This window comes from Medicago truncatula, chromosome 4, assembly GCF_003473485.1.
Source record: "Medicago truncatula cultivar Jemalong A17 chromosome 4, MtrunA17r5.0-ANR, whole genome shotgun sequence".
In the NCBI taxonomy this organism is placed as follows: domain Eukaryota; kingdom Viridiplantae; phylum Streptophyta; class Magnoliopsida; order Fabales; family Fabaceae; genus Medicago; species Medicago truncatula.
Genome location: NC_053045.1, coordinates 24,964,528 through 24,980,410, shown reverse-complemented (window position 1 = coordinate 24,980,410; position 15,883 = coordinate 24,964,528). Strand labels below are relative to the sequence as shown.

Sequence of the window (15,883 nt, the reverse complement as noted above, 5' to 3'; positions counted from 1 at the left end):
AATCCACTGAAGTATTAAACACCAGTTTGAGGCAACCAACTATCCCCATCCAAAAAGTTATCCACTGTAAAATTAGCAGCATCAGTAGCATTAATAAGATGATAACCAATCCAATTCACTCTCATACTAGTATCTGAACCAAGTACTTAATTTATGGTATTTTATATAATTTTAGTGACATAGCTTTTTGTTATTATGGTATTTTCTATAATGTTAGTGATATAGTTACAGCTCACTTTATATTTTATGTATAGTTTTTTTAAGGATTTATTTTCTATAATGTTAGTGATATAGTTTTTAAATTTTATGGTAGGTTCATTTATGTGCCGGCTCCCCATACTAGCAAAGCACTTGCTGACACCTTGTATGAATGTTTGTTGGATTGGAATCTAGATAGAAATGTCTCCAGATTTGGTTCATCAAACGACTGAGAAGGTCAAGATGATAAGGGAAAAGATGAAAGCGTCGCAGAGTCGACAGAAAAGTTACCATGATAAGCGGAGAAAGGCCCTTGAGTTTCAGGAGGGTGATCATGTATTTTTGAGAGTTACTCCGATGACGGGTGTAGGACGTGCTTTGAAATCGAGGAAGTTAACTCCGAAGTTCATTGGTCCGTATCAGATTTCGGAGAGGATTGGAACGGTGGCATATAGAGTTGGCTTGCCACCACATCTTTCGAACTTGCATGATGTGTTTCATGTGTCGCAGCTTCGGAAGTATGTAGCGGATCCTTCGCATGTTATTCTGAGAGATGATGTGCAGGTTAGAGACAATCTCACTGTTGAGACTTTACCGGTGAGGATTGACGATCGGAAAGTGAAGACGTTAAGGGGCAAGGAAATACCCCTTGTGAGAGTCGTTTGGGACGGAGCGACTGGTGAAAGCTTGACTTGGGAGCTGGAAAGTAAGATGCGGGATTCATATCCTGAGTTGTTTGTTTGAGGTAAGATTTCGAGGACGAAATTCTATGATTTGGGGAGAGTTGTAACGCTCTAATCGTTATTTTATTATTTTTGATTATGTGTAGTCTTATATATGATTTTTGGTGATTTATGTGGTGTGTTTATTTTATTATATGGTTTATTTTATTAATAATTAAAATAAGTGGGAAAGTTAATTAATTAGAGTTTTGGGGGTTATGTTATGATTAATGGAATTAAGGGGGAGTTAATTGATAATTAAGGGAGTTACATTTTGGGAGTTAAAGAAAAGAAAAACCAGAGAAAACTGTTTTACGTAGAAACAAGACTTTTGGGAGAAAAGGGAGAGAAGAGCAACTAGAGCCAAGGATCATTTTTGCTGTGCATTTCCTTCTGCAAAACTAAGGTAAGGGTGAGTTTTACCGCAATTGTATAGGTTCTGAATTCTAATTTGTTTTTAACAGGTTTATGTGAGAATTGGGAGAAGTTAGGTTTTGTTAAATTAATGGGTTTTGAGAGTAGGGATTGTGTTTTTGATGTTAGAAATGGGTTCTGAGTGCATATAACCTTTCATTGCATATATGTAAACTGATTTGGGGAGTGAATTGTAGGAAAATGGGATTTTTGGGAAAAACTTGCATTCTTCCCGTACAGGAGTTCATCGCTCGCCTCGCGAGTAGCCTTTGCTCGCCAAGGTGAGTGAGCAACTACATGGCTCGCCTCGCGAGTGAGACAACTCGCCATGGCGAGTACCTGTGAGGAAAACTGGATTTTTGAAGTGTTGTTATAAGCTGTATTTTGGGTAGTTTTATGTACCTATATGATTTTAGAGAGGACTGGAGCAAGTTTTAGATTAAAAAGATGAATAGGGAGCTTAGAATTGTTGATTTAGTGAGAAAAATGTCAAAACTCCCGAGAGCACCATATTTTTGTTCGCCTCGAACTCGCCATGGCGAGTGTCCTGTTTCCTGAGCTCGCCATAGCGAGCAGATGTGCTCGCGAGGCGAGTTGCCCAATATTTGTTGGATTGGTTTCTGTTGTTGATGGTTGATTTATCTTGATGATTAAGCATGGCTTTTATGTTGGTGTATTTTTCTGGATGTTCTAAATTGGTTGTAATGAATGGATGCTGCCTGGATGTATGCTTTTATTTAATTAAGTTATACATGAATGTTGTAAATTGGAGTGGGGAGTCATATACACATATATGCATAGGTTGGGTTGTATGTAGATATACACAAGTGGGTCAGTTGCATAAGCATAACAGTGGGAGAGCTTCGGCTCTGGAACGCCTTGTCGTTCAAAGTGGTGGAGCACTAGTTGCTCAAAGTGGTGTTAGTGGTGAGGACTTATGTCCTGAAAATGAATGCTTTAACCATTCTACAGTGGTGAGGGCTACGGTCCTGATTATGGTACCACATGCATGGGTGTTGTTAGAGGAGTCTTAGTGGAGTGGTGATGAGTTGCATGAGTCGTTGAGTGGGTTATTAATTACCATTGTTGATGATATTTGAAAATGATGATATTTATATATTGTTGATGAATTATATGATAGGGTGTTAGATTCAATTGATGCATTCTTTATCTATATTATTGTTGTGAATCTCACCCCTTCTGCTTGAAAATGTTGCCCTTCCTATGGGTAACTTGCAGGTGATCCTGAGTAGTTGGTGGTGGCTCAAAGTGTCTAGGGCTCTGATACGTGGGATGGGATTTTATTGTTTAATTTCTTTCCTATGTATCAAATTTTGAATAATGCTGTTGTAGCCCTACTGATGTTGGATTTTATGATGTTAAGGCTTTCATGCCAAGAATTTATTATGGAGTTTAAAATAGTTATGAATTGTTGTTTGGTGATAATTTTCCGCTGCAGATTTAATGAAGAATTTGAAGGATGTTTTATTAAATAGATTTTTATATTCTATTTAATATGATTATTATAAGTTGATGTGACATGACCGTTGGGGTTTTACTCTGATATTGAATTATTATTATTTAATTGATTTTGGGAAACGGGGTGTTACAACTTACCTATTCCATCCGTTCCTCCAAAACATCAATTATTATATGTAAAAAGCGTGTCTCAAATCATCAACGTGTGATTGCTAAAGGGTTTTTTCACTTACTAAGAATTGTTGTCATTTTGAGGTGCCTCTGAGAAATTAAAGGTGCTTAACAATCAATTTTCAAACCGATTTGATTTGGCTTAACGGGAACGAATTGTCTCCTGTGGGATTTATCTCCAGTTTTCTCTTGTGACATCTAAACCGTTCATTTAGTTAAATGATAGATCAATGGATAGGAATTAAAACACATGAAAGCTTTGCCTTTCTCCCTATTTTGTTTTTCTGTTCGTCTTGGCTATGTCCAGTTTTCTCCTTTTTTCCTCACAAACCCACCTCAACCTACTTGTTGAAAAGACCCATCCCCGGGAATTGCAACTCCATGATTATGATCTCCTTCTCCAGTTCGTTTTGTTCTTTTCTCCTTCTCCTATTCTCTGTATATAATTGTGTCAGTGTTAAATTTTTTCTCTACAGTTTGCTTCCCTTTTCTTTTAAAAGTGATTGATTGGTTAAATAATTTCTTGTTGATTCTGACTTTATCAATTTAATTTCAGATTTATTTACCTCTTGCTGGGTTGAAATTGTACCAAATTGTTCCACCTCCTTCTCCTACGGAATAACCGACTCGTTAGAGTGATTCCATTTACGGTGCAAAAATTGATTTGGAAGGAGGGTTCTGATTGATTCATCATCGTTTTGATGGGATAAATTTCTGACTGGGTTTGGAAACTAATTCAAATAAATACTATAACTCTTGAAGATTTTAAAACTATTGCAACTTATTTGTCTGAAAAAAAGCTACTGCAACTTATAATAATTCTATCACCTAATGTCAAACTACGACAAGTTAATTATACATAAGCAAATTTAAAGAGTTGTTAACTGTTATTCTGAGGTTGCTCTTCTAACCATGGACAATGGACAGACGACTCAATATTCATCCTATAAATGAAATGAAGTCAACGACGGTGCAAGAGACAATGTAACGACGACAAGAAAAATAGAGCACAATAACAATCGACAGAGCACAACTTGAATACTAGTGTGGAGACAACGACAACGGTGACGACGATGGCAATCAAGAAGCACGGCGGTGGTAATAAATGGACTACGGCGACGACGTCGTCAACCAAAGAGCACACAACAGCACCAACAATAGTAGCATATGATGGCGTCAATAGCTAGCACACGAGGACGACGTCAATCAAGATACGTATTCACTAGATCTATGTTGTTATGGAAGAAGATGAAGTTGTTTCTATTATTTCTACAAGCCAGAACGTGAAAAGGGAGAAAAATGAAAATGACACATTGAAATGAATGAAAGACTGAGATTAGTTAAGGTGTCATTAAAAAGAATGGACGACTAAGATTATTTCACAGGAGAAAATTTCCACTGGAGTGGATCCTCTCCCTAGCTCAACATAGATATAACAAAGCCCATGCACAAAGCCCTAGCCCAACCCACTAAAAAGAGTAGTTTAAATAGTAGAAAACACAATTGTGCAATTTTCCACATTCGAAAATCGAAATAAACGAAACAGTACACACAAAGAATCACATCACAGTTGTTGCGAGAAAACGAATCATCATGTCGACACTCGATTCCGACGTAACCATGGTTCCCGCCGGCGAACCTTCAAGCAGCGCCGCCGGTCCATCTTCCAAGAAACCCAAACGCTTCGAGATTAAGAAGTGGAACGCCGTTGCTCTCTGGGCTTGGGGTTAGTTCTTCTCTTCAATTTCGTTCCCAATCTTAAACCCTAATTTTCACGATTAGTTTTTTGATCGCTTTTGTTTTCTCTAATTTTTTCAATTTTTGTGATTGTAGATATCGTTGTTGATAACTGTGCTATTTGCCGTAACCATATCATGGATCTCTGTAAGCATACGATTTTTTATGTTCCAATCAATTTTATTTTTCTTTCAATTATTCGATAATCGTTTCGGTTTGGATTGATTCTGATTTTGGTTTTAGGTATTGAGTGCCAAGCTAATCAGGCTAGTGCTACTAGCGAGGAATGCACTGTTGCTTGGGGTATGTTCCCAAATCCTCTTATTTTTTATTTTTAATCGGTTATTTTCTGTGAAATACCTTTTACAGTATTTATTTATGTTAATCTGCTTCTATTAGGGTTGAAGCTAGGTCAAATTCTAGGAATAAGGAGTAGTATAATATAATGCTTGATATGACGAAATTTAAGTTTATGACTCTACGATGATGGTGGTTATATTAACGCAATACCCTACGTTTTTACCGGCATAACCCCTAGTTAATTGGTCGACAAACTATTTTTAATATAGATTGCTTTGATTTTGGCTGCAATCAAATATCCACTGTCTAGGTAGTTTTCTTTATTCACAAATTAGATGTAAGTTCATCCTCCATTGTGGGTGTGTCACGATTATTCTTCTAAACCATTGCCCAAATGCAATAAATTACAAAGCCAAGAAATGTTTACCCTAATTCTTCCTGGTACCATTTGTGCAGTATTAGTCTGTGTAAAATTGTTGGTGGTTGTAGTAGACGTATTTTATCTTGTGTGATTCAAAATTGTGGTTAACTCTATCTCGAATATAAGTTGTTGAGTTAGGCTTAGTTTGGATTAATTTGCTTATTAAAGTTTTTCAACTGAAGTTTGTATCTGGTTCCAAATCTAGGAATAAGTTTATAGGTTGTGATAGACAAGTTAGATGAGGAAGCTTCTTAATAGTTTGTGGTGCAAAGACAGATTTCTGTTTGTATTAAAAGCCATTTTTTATATATGACTCTTAATTCTTTATTTTACAAGTTTTTCCCTTGAATGTTAAAAAATTCATCCAAATAGCTAAGTATCTAGTCTATATTTTTATTCCAGAAACAGAAGTTTTTCAATGAACCTAGAAAGTGATTTTTTTTGCTTATAATAGTGACTAGAGGGAGTATTGATCAAATTCTAGGAATAAGGAATATCACAAAATTGTAAATTTATTTTAAAACTATTTTTAACTGCTTTGATCTTGGCTGCAAGGAAATATCCACTGTCTAGGTAGTATTTTTATTTATAAATTATATCTAAATTGATGCTGCAAAGTGGGTGTATATTCATGGCTATGACTATTATCAATACCATTGCTACAATGCAATAGATTACAAGGACCACCCAAACTTCTCCTGATTTTGGTCATGCTATGTTGTGCCATGTAAGATTTTTAGTAGGTTGGTTGTTGCAATTAACTTGGATCATCTTGTGTGAGACAAAGACATGGTTAGCTCTATATTTTAAAGGCTTAAATGCAATTTTGATCCCTCTAGTTACATATTTTTGAACTTTTAATCCCCCTATTTCTAAATCCAACTTTTCGGTCCTCCTATTCAAAAAGTAACATATTTTTTGGTCCCGTATTAATTTTGTTGATGTGTCATACTCATTAATGATTTGATGCTTAGTTAGCATTAGTGTGTTGGATAACATGATTTCCGTGTCATTATTATCATTATTTATTTTATTATCAATCTTACTAATATATTAAAAAGGAATTAAAAAATCAATTAAAATATCATCCACGGAAACCCAACAACATCTTGGATTGCATTGGAAAGTTTACAGAGAATGAAGTACTGATTTGACTATTTTAGCCTTTGAAGCTTCCAAAGATTCTTCCAAACTTCAAAGTAATTTGGTTTTGTCTTCTGATCTTAAAGCGAATGATCTTCTCCAGTTTGAGTGTTTGTGTTCTAAGAAGAACCCTTCTTTTTCTCTTAATAACCCTTTAAAGAATAAAATGTAAGCCGTGGCCATGAATTTGAATGCTTACGCCATCAATGAAATTGGTGTTGCTGGGTTTGAATGTGTGATATTTTAATTGATTTTTTTAATAGTTTAATATATTAATAATAAAATAAATAATTATAATAATGACATGAAAATCATTTTAATTCAACACACTAATGCCGACTAAGCGCCAAGTCATTAATGAGTATGAACACATAAGCAAAATTAATGGGGGATAAGAAAAATACGTTGACTTTTTTAAATTGGAGGACCAAAAAGTTGGATTTTAAAATAGGGGGTTTAAAAGTTCAAAAATATGTAAATAGGGGGATCAAAATTGCATTTAAGCCTATTTTAAATGTAAGTTATTGAGTTTGGCTCAGTTGGGTTAGTTTTTTATAGAAGTTTTTCCACCAAACTATGTATTTAGGTCTAAACTTATGGATAAGTTTACAACTGGCAAGGATAGGGAAGTTAGATAAGGAAGCTTCTGAAAAGGTCTAGGTTCAAAGATAGAGTTCAGTTTATATGAAAATTCATCGTTTAAAAAACTTCTAATTTTTTATTTTTTAAGTTCCACTTTCAAGCCAATGAAGATCTTAAAAGTTATTGATCGTCTGATACTTAGTATGGCCTCATTACTATTCGAACAATTGGAACTTCAGCCCGGTTCACTTCCTCCCTTTACAATACTGCCCATAAAGGAGGTGATTATAAGTTGTGGCTCTTTGGGATTCTTTCTATTCTCTGCCCTCTTTTTCATATTGAGGAAGGAATGTTTGATCAATGAGCATTTTCTTTTCCTTTCCCTTGTAGAATGGCGCACTCGAGAGTCAATTCTAGAGTCTACACTCTCCCATTTGTACTGCTCCTATTTCATAGGTCTTTGATAGGTAACCCCTTAATGAGACAGTACAAGTGGCCATCCCCTTTGGACATTTCCCATCATCCACGCTTGACATTTGGTGGGTTGGACCTTTCCCATCATTCACACTTGACATTTGGTGGGGCACTCATGAAACAAGGGAGCTGAAATAAGGCAATCAAGCTGGAGCTTCACCACGAGTTTAAATCCTCTCCATTTCTCCATTCCTCAAAAGAAATGGAGGACATCATTGGAGAGAGATAAATATGAAAATTAGATAGTGGGTCCTATTACCAAGTGGGTCCCACCATCATCTAATACAAATTTGTTTGTGTCTGGCTATCTCCAAATGGAATCTTCAATTTGTTTTAAGAAATGGAGAGTATCATAACCCTTCACCGTTGCCAGAAGCTTACCACTATGCAAAGGAGGTTTTGAGTGAATTTAGAACCACAGTTGTAAGTTATATATGCACTAGAACACACATGGAGTTTTAATAAAGTTTGTAGCCTCTAAAGACAAGGTGAACTTTCAGTGGTGGAGTATTGGTAGGTAACTCTTTCTGTTTAGTTAGTAAGTAGGAGAGTTAGCGAGATAGTTAGGGGGAATAAGGAATGTTGCTTAAAAATAGAGATGTGAAACTAAAGATGGATTTTATCTTGCCATTCAGGAAATATTGGGAACCTCGATTTCAAATAACTACTTTATTGTTCTGTATCAAAGTGAATTCTTCCCTATTTGCTTTAACAGGTTATTTGCTGAGTAAAAGTACTGTGCTATTACAGTTTAGGATATATTTTGAACAAGTAGAAATTATAGTGCTTACCTAATATGCTTATTGATCTAAATATCAAGGCTTATTTAGTTTCTGCTTAGCGTATGCGGGATTACTCAAACTGTTGCTTGCTCTGTGTATATGTTATGCAGGGGTTTGTAACCATGCTTTTCACTTCCATTGCATTAGTAGATGGCTCAAGACTCGTCAAGTGTGTCCTCTTGGTATGCATAATTTCTTTCATATCTCCTTTACTAAGTCAAATCACATGGATGTAGTTCACTTCTAACTGTAATTTTTTGTGATGGTACAGACAACAGTGAGTGGGAGTTTCAGAAATACGGCCACTAGATCTTTGACATCTTTGTTGTCCATCCTAGCTTTTGAAAATCTACAGTTGTCTCATATTTTCTTTTGATTGTCTACTGGATTTTATTATTTCAAGAAAGCAGTTTGTTTAATGGATTTTCGTACACACCAACAGCAAATGTAAAGTTTTATTTTAATGTCTTGATATATGCATTTCCTAGTTTGCATTGCAATTGATGATATAATGGGTCTTTATTATTATTTGGCATCGACATTTAAATTTCATTAGAGCATATTTTCAACATCAACACAACTTTGTTCTGCAAATGTTTATTGCACACTGGCGCACCCTCCTTCACTCTTTGCCATTGGTTCAATTTCCAAATAAGGATCATGTACTGGAAGTTGATAATATGGTCGATGACTTTGGAAGGCTCCCTCAAATCAAGTTGATAATATGGTGGTGGGTGACTTGAATTAATAAGCTCAAATAATATTAGTTGTTTTATATAAGATTTAACTTATCCTTTCAAAACTAACAGGAGTCTCCACTCAAACTTTTAAGTTTTAATCTCTTTTCAATGTGGGGTTTGGGTTTTTTGTTTTCTATATAGAAATAAGACGCAGAAGAAATTGGTGTGGAAACTATGAAAGTAAAATGCATGGGGGTTACATATTTTGCTTTCCAAGAGAGTAACTTATAAAAAATTTGCTGTAAGTGGTAATTGCTGATGTCAAAATGATCTTGAAACATTTCTGGGTTCAGTTCTTTGCAGACCTCACTTGAAACCACTCTTTTAAACAACATTGTAGGATTGAATCGTGATTAAGTACAAATTACTCTCGAATTTAATCCCCTAGAAATACTTGTCAGTACTTAAGCATTCTATCAAAGAAGTAATCTTACTCAAACATCTTGGATAACATGTTGACTTTAATTTTGGACGTACGTAACAAAGCTAATAAGCTATGTAAAAGCATATTTGTGGACTAGTGCTTTACTGCTTTTGTTTGCCCACTGTCGAATAGAGGTTTTTGAATGAACCAAGAGCCAAGTTTAAAAGTTATGTTAAGATTTTAGATTCTTTAAACCAACGAAAAATTACGTATTTCATCTAATAATTTAGGTTTTTTGTCGTCTGTTGTTTAACTCAACCAATAAGTGATGTTGCATGTCCTTGTGAGCTTAGCTCAGTTGATATGGATAATGCATAATATATGCAAGTACAGGATTCAAACCCTATGCAAGGTACAAGGTTCAAACCCCGGCAACTACTAGGGCTGGAAATGTGTCAAGTCGAACTTGTCTGAGCTCGACTCGATAAGAATTGGTTCGGCTCGAAACTCGACTCAAGTTTGTTACGAACCATTTTTTTAACTTGAGTTCGACTTGATTAAAGTTCACGAACAACTCGGCTCGGTTCGGTAGGTTCAACTCGTTTGCTTAAGTAGACCAATTCAAAAGATTCTTTTTGTTTTTGTCAAAAAAATATATCAAGGCCGGCTCATTTAGAGTTAACGAACAACTCCGTTCGGCTCGATAGGTTCAACTCATTTGCTCGAGGAACACAATTCAAAAGTTTTTTTTTTTTTTGTTTTTGTCAAAAAGGTATAACTTGACCTTTTAATTAAAATAAAAAAATTAAACTAAAGTAAAACTGTGGAGCATGTTGGTCTGAAGACCACTAAAGAAAAAAAAAGGAGTAGCAACCTTATAATTACTACTGTACACAAGCTTCTCTTTTATAATGACTCCTCCTCTCTAATGTTCTTAAACTCACCGATGTGGGACTAAGTTATACATATGTTTGGTAAAAAACTTGCACAAGTATACTATTACCTTTTTTTTTTTCTCTCTCTTTTATTATAATTATCGTTAATTCTTAATTAAATTAATAATAATTCCTCTAAAAACAAAGTACTTAAATAAAGAGGAAGCTTGTAATAAATTAGATATTTTATCTTTTGATATTTAAGCTTGTATTTTATTAATTTATACAAAACTAGTATATATATTATCGAGTCAGCTCATGAACCAATCGAATCGAACTATATACAACTCAAGTTCAGCTCATTTATTTAACGAACTTAATTTTCAACTCATTTGGTTCATGAACCAAGTTCAACGAATCAATTGCCGAATCGAGTTCTGAACTATTATCGAATGAGTTTGGTTCATTCCAGCCCTAGCCACTAAAAAAAAAAAAAGTGATGTTGCATGCCTTAAACGAACAACCTTCTTATTTAATTTTATCCATTTTTTAAATTAATAATTAAATAGGTGATCCTATAGATTAAAAAAAAAGTGAATGTATCACAAGCCATCCATATCATGAAATGGATTAAAAGTGATTGAATTGATTGGTTTTGGGGTTGACTATTACTTTTTTTATCCAATCTTATTTTCGCATGTCTTATTTTTTTTTCTTCCGAAAACACCCTATGTTCGAATTCTATAATCCGAACCATATTGTTAGATATTTTTGGCTTTTATAATATGAAAATAGAAAAATATAAAGAAAGTGTGTCCTATTTGATATCAAAGGTCTATACTGATCGCGCGTACAATCCTTGCATAAACTGCAAAGCAATTTTCGAGATTGTATGAGCGGTCAGCAGTGACCATGATATCATAAACACTTCTAACTAAAAAAACAGAAGGAAAAAGTAAGAAAGGATGATAAATGAAGAATGCTTAATATATATGTTGAAGCATGTAAGACTATTTATAGTCATAAACCTACCATATACTGTAACTACTATCAAAGAAAACATTTACAGTGCACAAACCGTCCAAATCTTGGGTGAAACGCCACCGTCCACACAGTCTGGGAGGTTTTGGGTTGTATAATTCGAAAATCTCAGAGAATATTCAGATAGTATAAACCGAACAACTTTAGATTGTGTTTAAGTTTGATTTTTGGAGGATTTTTATGGTAATTGACATTGGAAAAAAAGGTATAAACATAATTAAACGATGTAAAACAACATAATAACAAAAGTGATGAAATTTCTGAAAAGGTGTTCGAATAGGTCAACTGGATCAAGTTCGCAACAACCTCTTCGTGATAAGATCTGCAACATAATGATAAAAGACAATATATTTCAAGAGGATTGTTTTGAGTTAGATCATGCTGCCTTGCAAACTGACATATTTCTAATGCCAAGGCAACAAAATCTAGCTCATAACAACCTCTTGATGTTCATATCTTTCGGATAGATTTTTAGTTTTTAGTTTTGTTTTGCAACAAATTAATAGAGCACACTAATTTATAGAAGTTTATATACGTCATGGACCATAGAAGCTGTCAGTGCAATATGGGCAACATAAAAAATTCATGTGCTGAACAAGTTCGTATTATATAATTCGAAAAATTCCTCACCGCCATAAAGTACAAATTTTAAGACATTATCGAAGCATTTCAGACTGTATTATCCGAAAGTATCTAAAACATTTTTGGATTGTATAATCCGAACCAGCTCAGAGTGTTGGACGATTACTTACTCAGGAAGAGTAACTCATGGAACATGTTTTTCAAAGGATTTTACCAGCTTTAATGGCTGGTCAAGTTCTTTGAACACATTTTTTGACCCATATTTATGAATTGCTACACTCTATGCAATTCATTCTTCACAAATTCTCAAATAAATACCCTTGAATCCTTCACAAATTCTCATCCCATCATCTCACACTCTCTCCTCCTCCTTTCTTAAACAACAATGTGTTTTCATTGTTGGTTTTTCATATGAAAAAGCTCATCCTTTCTTCTACAACAAATTCTCATCCCATCATCTCACACTCTCTCCCTCTCCCTCTCCCTCTACCAATATTTTAAAAATATTGTTAAAAATATGGTAAAACGAACTTAAAGGGAATGCACATATGAAAATTAAAAATAGTAGAAAAAATTAAGTTGCTGTTTGAGAAAATGAGTAATCTTTAATTTTTTAAATAATTATATAATCAAATAAGTTTTAAATATCAAAGAAATTGAGGCGGGATAGATATTTATAAATGAGGGTATGAATTATGAAATATTGACTATATTGTTTTAGCAGTGGTCGGAGTCTGAACACTGAACCTTGCATATTTTATGCATTGTCTCAACCAACTAAGCTAAGTTCACGAGGACAACATATTAACTATATAATTTGAGGAAACTATATCAATATCAGGGTTCACCGTGGTCTTATTCGAAAAAGACTGTTCATCATACATTGGACCCATATTGGTTTGTAGATTCATCATGGATGCATACATATTGTTGAGCTATGCTTTTCTGTCCTCCTCAATTGCTCTTTTGATACTAAAAATGTCCTTCAAAAGTTATCCATGAACGGTTTTAGCATTTTTTTGGGGTAAAAACGCACATCTCCATGTTGTCATCGCCGGTCCATTTTAAGGAATAGGAATATAAAAAAGTTGTCATGCATATTCTTTGAGGAATAGGCATATCGCCAATTTGTCTTTGCTACCTTTCTATATATACTTTTTTTTTTTTGTTGACAAAAGTTGGATTTATATTAATTAGTATCTAAAAATATTAGAGGATCAAAACTATGATTAAACATAAAATATAAAGATTATTTGATAGTTGGGTGAAAAGTTAATGAGTAGAGTGATAAAGATGTCGAAAATTTAATCTTTACCTCAAACATAAAACAAATATGGAGAGCTGAGAAGTGAAATGATAAAGGTAAATGAAGTAAATTGTTGTATTTAAAGAAAGTGATTTGGGGAGAACCATGGTAAATAAATATAATATAGTACAAGTGATATGACAAGACCATACATTTCCATCAAATCAAACACTCATAAAATTCGGAAATGAGATTTTTTTTTAAAAATAATAAAAAAATTGGTGGGAATCAAATTATTTGTTAGGATTCAGTTACTCTACTTCCCAACAGATTGATTGATGAGCAGAACTAGGTTGACCTGCCGCTGAAACAAACATCTATGCCTTGACACATTTGAAGTTTGGTGGGTTTTGGACTGATACATGTCGACCCTACGAAGAGCAAATGTTTACGCTTTGAATGACTTGAAGTTTGATAGACCGTGGACCGATACAAGTCGACCCTGCAAAGAACAAACAGCTATGCCTTGACAGGCTTGGCACTTAGTGGACTGTGGACTAGTATGGAGGACCATATCACATGTACTCTCCTATGCATTGATTATTCAAATTGTACAACTCAGCTTGATCGTTCAGATCACATGAGCTCTATCTCTAGAATGCTTAGCCCAGCTTGATCGTTCAGGTCACATGAGCTCTACCTTCAACGTGTAGCTCAATATTAATTGTTCAAATCACATGCACTCTATCTTTAACGTCACTAGCTCTTTCTCATGTTATTCTCCTCTCCAAGTGACATTGTGGTCTTCCTCTCTTGAAGGTATTTCATAACGCACCACACGTCCCGCACAGACAAGTGACAGGAGCTGCATATTGACTCCATGCGCTTCGTATGGACGAGCAATGCAAAGAAAGATGATCATCTCCATGCACTATAGTACATGTACGGACGAGCTATGTGGATCTCAAACGGTTAATGAGCCTGAACATCCAAAGAGAGGCCCATTAGGTCAAGAAAGTGAGGCCTATAAAAGAAGACACTTAGAGACCATTGGGGGGGGGGGGGGGGGGGGGGGCTGATCAAATTCATTATCTTATGCCGTGTATTTTCATCTAGGTCTTTTTCAATGTGCTCTTGAAATTCTTCGTAGGACATTTCATTGAGTAGTTCACCTGTTGTAACTATCTTGTTTTTACATACTGGAACAGTTATATTGGGCTTTTCAAAATGAAAGAAGTGGTATCTAGGTTATCCATGAAAAAAATGGTGGATAATTGACCTAACCAATAAACATAAGCCACATAAATACATTTTTAAATGACATCCATAAACTACAATTAATGCCACTAAAAATGCTCATTTTCATTAGTTCGTGGGTAAGTTACCCACCATTTTATAAAGGTAATTAAAAAACAAAGAAAAAAACTATAATTAAAGATAAATTCTTAGTGAGGATAGAGTAAAGATTCTTCTAATACCTACTCCCTTTGAGGTGTTTATATTCTATCGGAAGATGATTTTTTTTTTTTTTAACAAACTAAAATGAGATATATAAACAACTATGAAACGCCCCGCACAAGACGTGCAAAAGGAGAGCCACGCAAAAATATTTACAAAGTTAAGGTGCTAAAAAGCAAAGGCACCAACAAACCAGACAAAAGAATTACAAGTGGACACCCATACTAAGTAGTGAATGCTTCCATCAATCATGATAATTATAATTAAATGTCGTCTCTTTTGCTTTCAGCCATGAGAAGGAATTCAATTTCACCTTCTCAAGCAGAATAGAAGAATAACAAACCGTATTTTGGAAATCATGATTATTCCTCTCCTTCCATAACACCCACGCAGTAGCAAACCAAATAATTCTTAAAAACAAATGAGTAGCACGCGGCAACCTTGCCATGTTAGTAAACTGTTGGAAATGATGTCGAATATCACCAGGATTTACAAAGGAAATACTCAACCAAAGCCACACATGATACCAAAGAGAACCGAAAATGTTATAATCCAAAAACAGATGTTTGGCCGTTTCTGGATGACCGCACCTCGAAGCACACGCCACGTTGTCTGGTTGGATTACACGCCTATGCACCAAGTTTTCTTTTGTAGGTAATCTATTACGAAAGAGGCGCCACACAAACAGAGACACCTTAGAAGGAATCTGCTTGTGCCATACGTCGTCGACAGGACTTCTATCCACCAGATCGCCTGAGGTGGTAATAAAGCTGTAAGCTCCACTTACTGTGTAGCCATTAGCAGTATCTAATAACCATCTCCAGGTATCATTAGCATTTTCTTGCAAAACAGTGTTAAGAAATAAAATGGAACATTTCTTCACGCTCTCCTCCTCCTCCCAAACCAACAAACGGTGACGCCACATCCACGCCTCTCCCCCATCCCCCCACCCTAACCTCCACAGGAAGATGAACTTATGGGAGAAAGAACAAAAACTATAGAAGACAAGAAGAAAGAAAAGTAAATAGCAAACATATAACATCATAAGAAATTGAGCTTTTGATATAGACGTTTTATTAAATATTGTTGAAACTAAAATTAACAAAATGAAACCTGTTATAGTAGGTTAATCCATGGGGACCCTGATTGGACGA

At 34.9% G+C, this 15,883-nt stretch overlaps 2 protein-coding genes across 2 annotated transcripts; one reads left to right on the top strand and one right to left on the bottom strand.

Moving 5' to 3' along the window:
* Positions 1–4,484: 4,484 nt before the first annotated feature.
* On the top strand, positions 4,485–8,930 carry LOC25492127 (RING-box protein 1a). The gene is made up of 5 exons (XM_013600186.3): positions 4,485–4,710; positions 4,818–4,868; positions 4,965–5,024; positions 8,534–8,605; positions 8,695–8,930. The coding sequence occupies exons 1-5, from the start codon at positions 4,578–4,580 to the stop codon at positions 8,730–8,732; spliced, it is 354 nt and encodes a 117-aa protein (XP_013455640.1). The 5' UTR covers positions 4,485–4,577; the 3' UTR covers positions 8,733–8,930.
* Positions 8,931–14,973: 6,043 nt separating this feature from the next.
* On the bottom strand, positions 14,974–15,654 carry LOC112420818 (uncharacterized). The gene has a single exon (XM_024780516.1). The coding sequence runs from the start codon at positions 15,652–15,654 to the stop codon at positions 14,974–14,976; it is 681 nt and encodes a 226-aa protein (XP_024636284.1).
* Between the last annotated feature and the right edge of the window lie 229 nt (positions 15,655–15,883).

Coding starts and splice junctions, on each gene's coding strand:
- LOC112420818 (XM_024780516.1), bottom strand. CDS start 15,654: ATGTGGCGTCACCGTTTGTTGGTTTGGGAGGAGGAGGAGAGCGTGAAG.
- LOC25492127 (XM_013600186.3), top strand. CDS start 4,578: ATGTCGACACTCGATTCCGACGTAACCATGGTTCCCGCCGGCGAACCT. Junction 4,711..4,817: donor CGTTGCTCTCTGGGCTTGGG/GTTAGTTCTTCT, acceptor TTGTGATTGTAG/ATATCGTTGTTGATAACTGT. Junction 5,025..8,533: donor GGAATGCACTGTTGCTTGGG/GTATGTTCCCAA, acceptor TATGTTATGCAG/GGGTTTGTAACCATGCTTTT.